This window comes from Mandrillus leucophaeus, unplaced genomic scaffold (genome assembly GCF_000951045.1).
Source record: "Mandrillus leucophaeus isolate KB7577 unplaced genomic scaffold, Mleu.le_1.0 Scaffold551, whole genome shotgun sequence".
In the NCBI taxonomy this organism is placed as follows: domain Eukaryota; kingdom Metazoa; phylum Chordata; class Mammalia; order Primates; family Cercopithecidae; genus Mandrillus; species Mandrillus leucophaeus.
In genome coordinates, this window is record NW_012105931.1 from 981066 (window position 1) to 981704 (window position 639).

A 639-nucleotide genomic window follows, 5' to 3' on the forward strand; every position below is an offset into this window, starting at 1 on the left:
AGGTCTCGTCTTGGCTCTGCCAGGAGCCGGAGCCCTGCCACCCCGGCTTTGACGCCGAGAGCTACACGTTCACGGTGCCCCGGCGGCACCTGGAGAGAGGACGCGTCCTGGGCAGAGGTGAGGGCGCGCCGCCGGTGTCCCTGGGCGGAGTAGGGTGGGGTTGGAAAGGGGCCGAGAAATTGCACTCCCACACCCCTGGGTTGGAATGGGCAAGCTCTCTCCTTGGCTCAAACGACACCCCTTGGAATTTACACAGATTTGGGGATCCAAACGTTTACGACTGAGCACTGGTGGAGGGGGTAGCCCTGCCTGGTTGTTAACCATGTTATAAAAAAGCAGAGGTTGAGGGCACTTACTAGAAGCCTTCCTATTTCTCTTATTGCCCTCAGCACTGTAGAGACAGTGTCCCATTTCAGACTGCAAAAACCTGGTGGGTGGGAAGGCCCGGCAGGAATATTCCCGTTTTACAGATGAGCAAACCGAGGCTGAGAGGGTGACGTCTACTTGCCCAGGGTCAGCAGAGCAGGTATCTGAACTGGGACCTGACTCCCAAGCCCCATTAAGCACCATCTCTGGGATGACTGAAGAGCAGCTCTCTCTTGGTTACTGGGCTGTGGCTTTTGTTTATAGATATCAAAG

At 56.2% G+C, this 639-nt stretch overlaps 1 protein-coding gene across 1 annotated transcript in view; it reads left to right on the forward strand.

The window, feature by feature from the left end:
- LOC105552371 (cadherin-1) overlaps positions 1–639 on the forward strand; it is a gene marked incomplete at its 3' end in the record, with an annotated part of 106089 nt that overhangs the window by 5569 nt on the left and 99881 nt on the right. The window contains exon 2 of the mRNA XM_011998008.1: positions 1–117. Coding sequence (XP_011853398.1) covers positions 1–117 — 117 coding nt within the window. The remainder of the gene's footprint in view (positions 118–639) is intronic.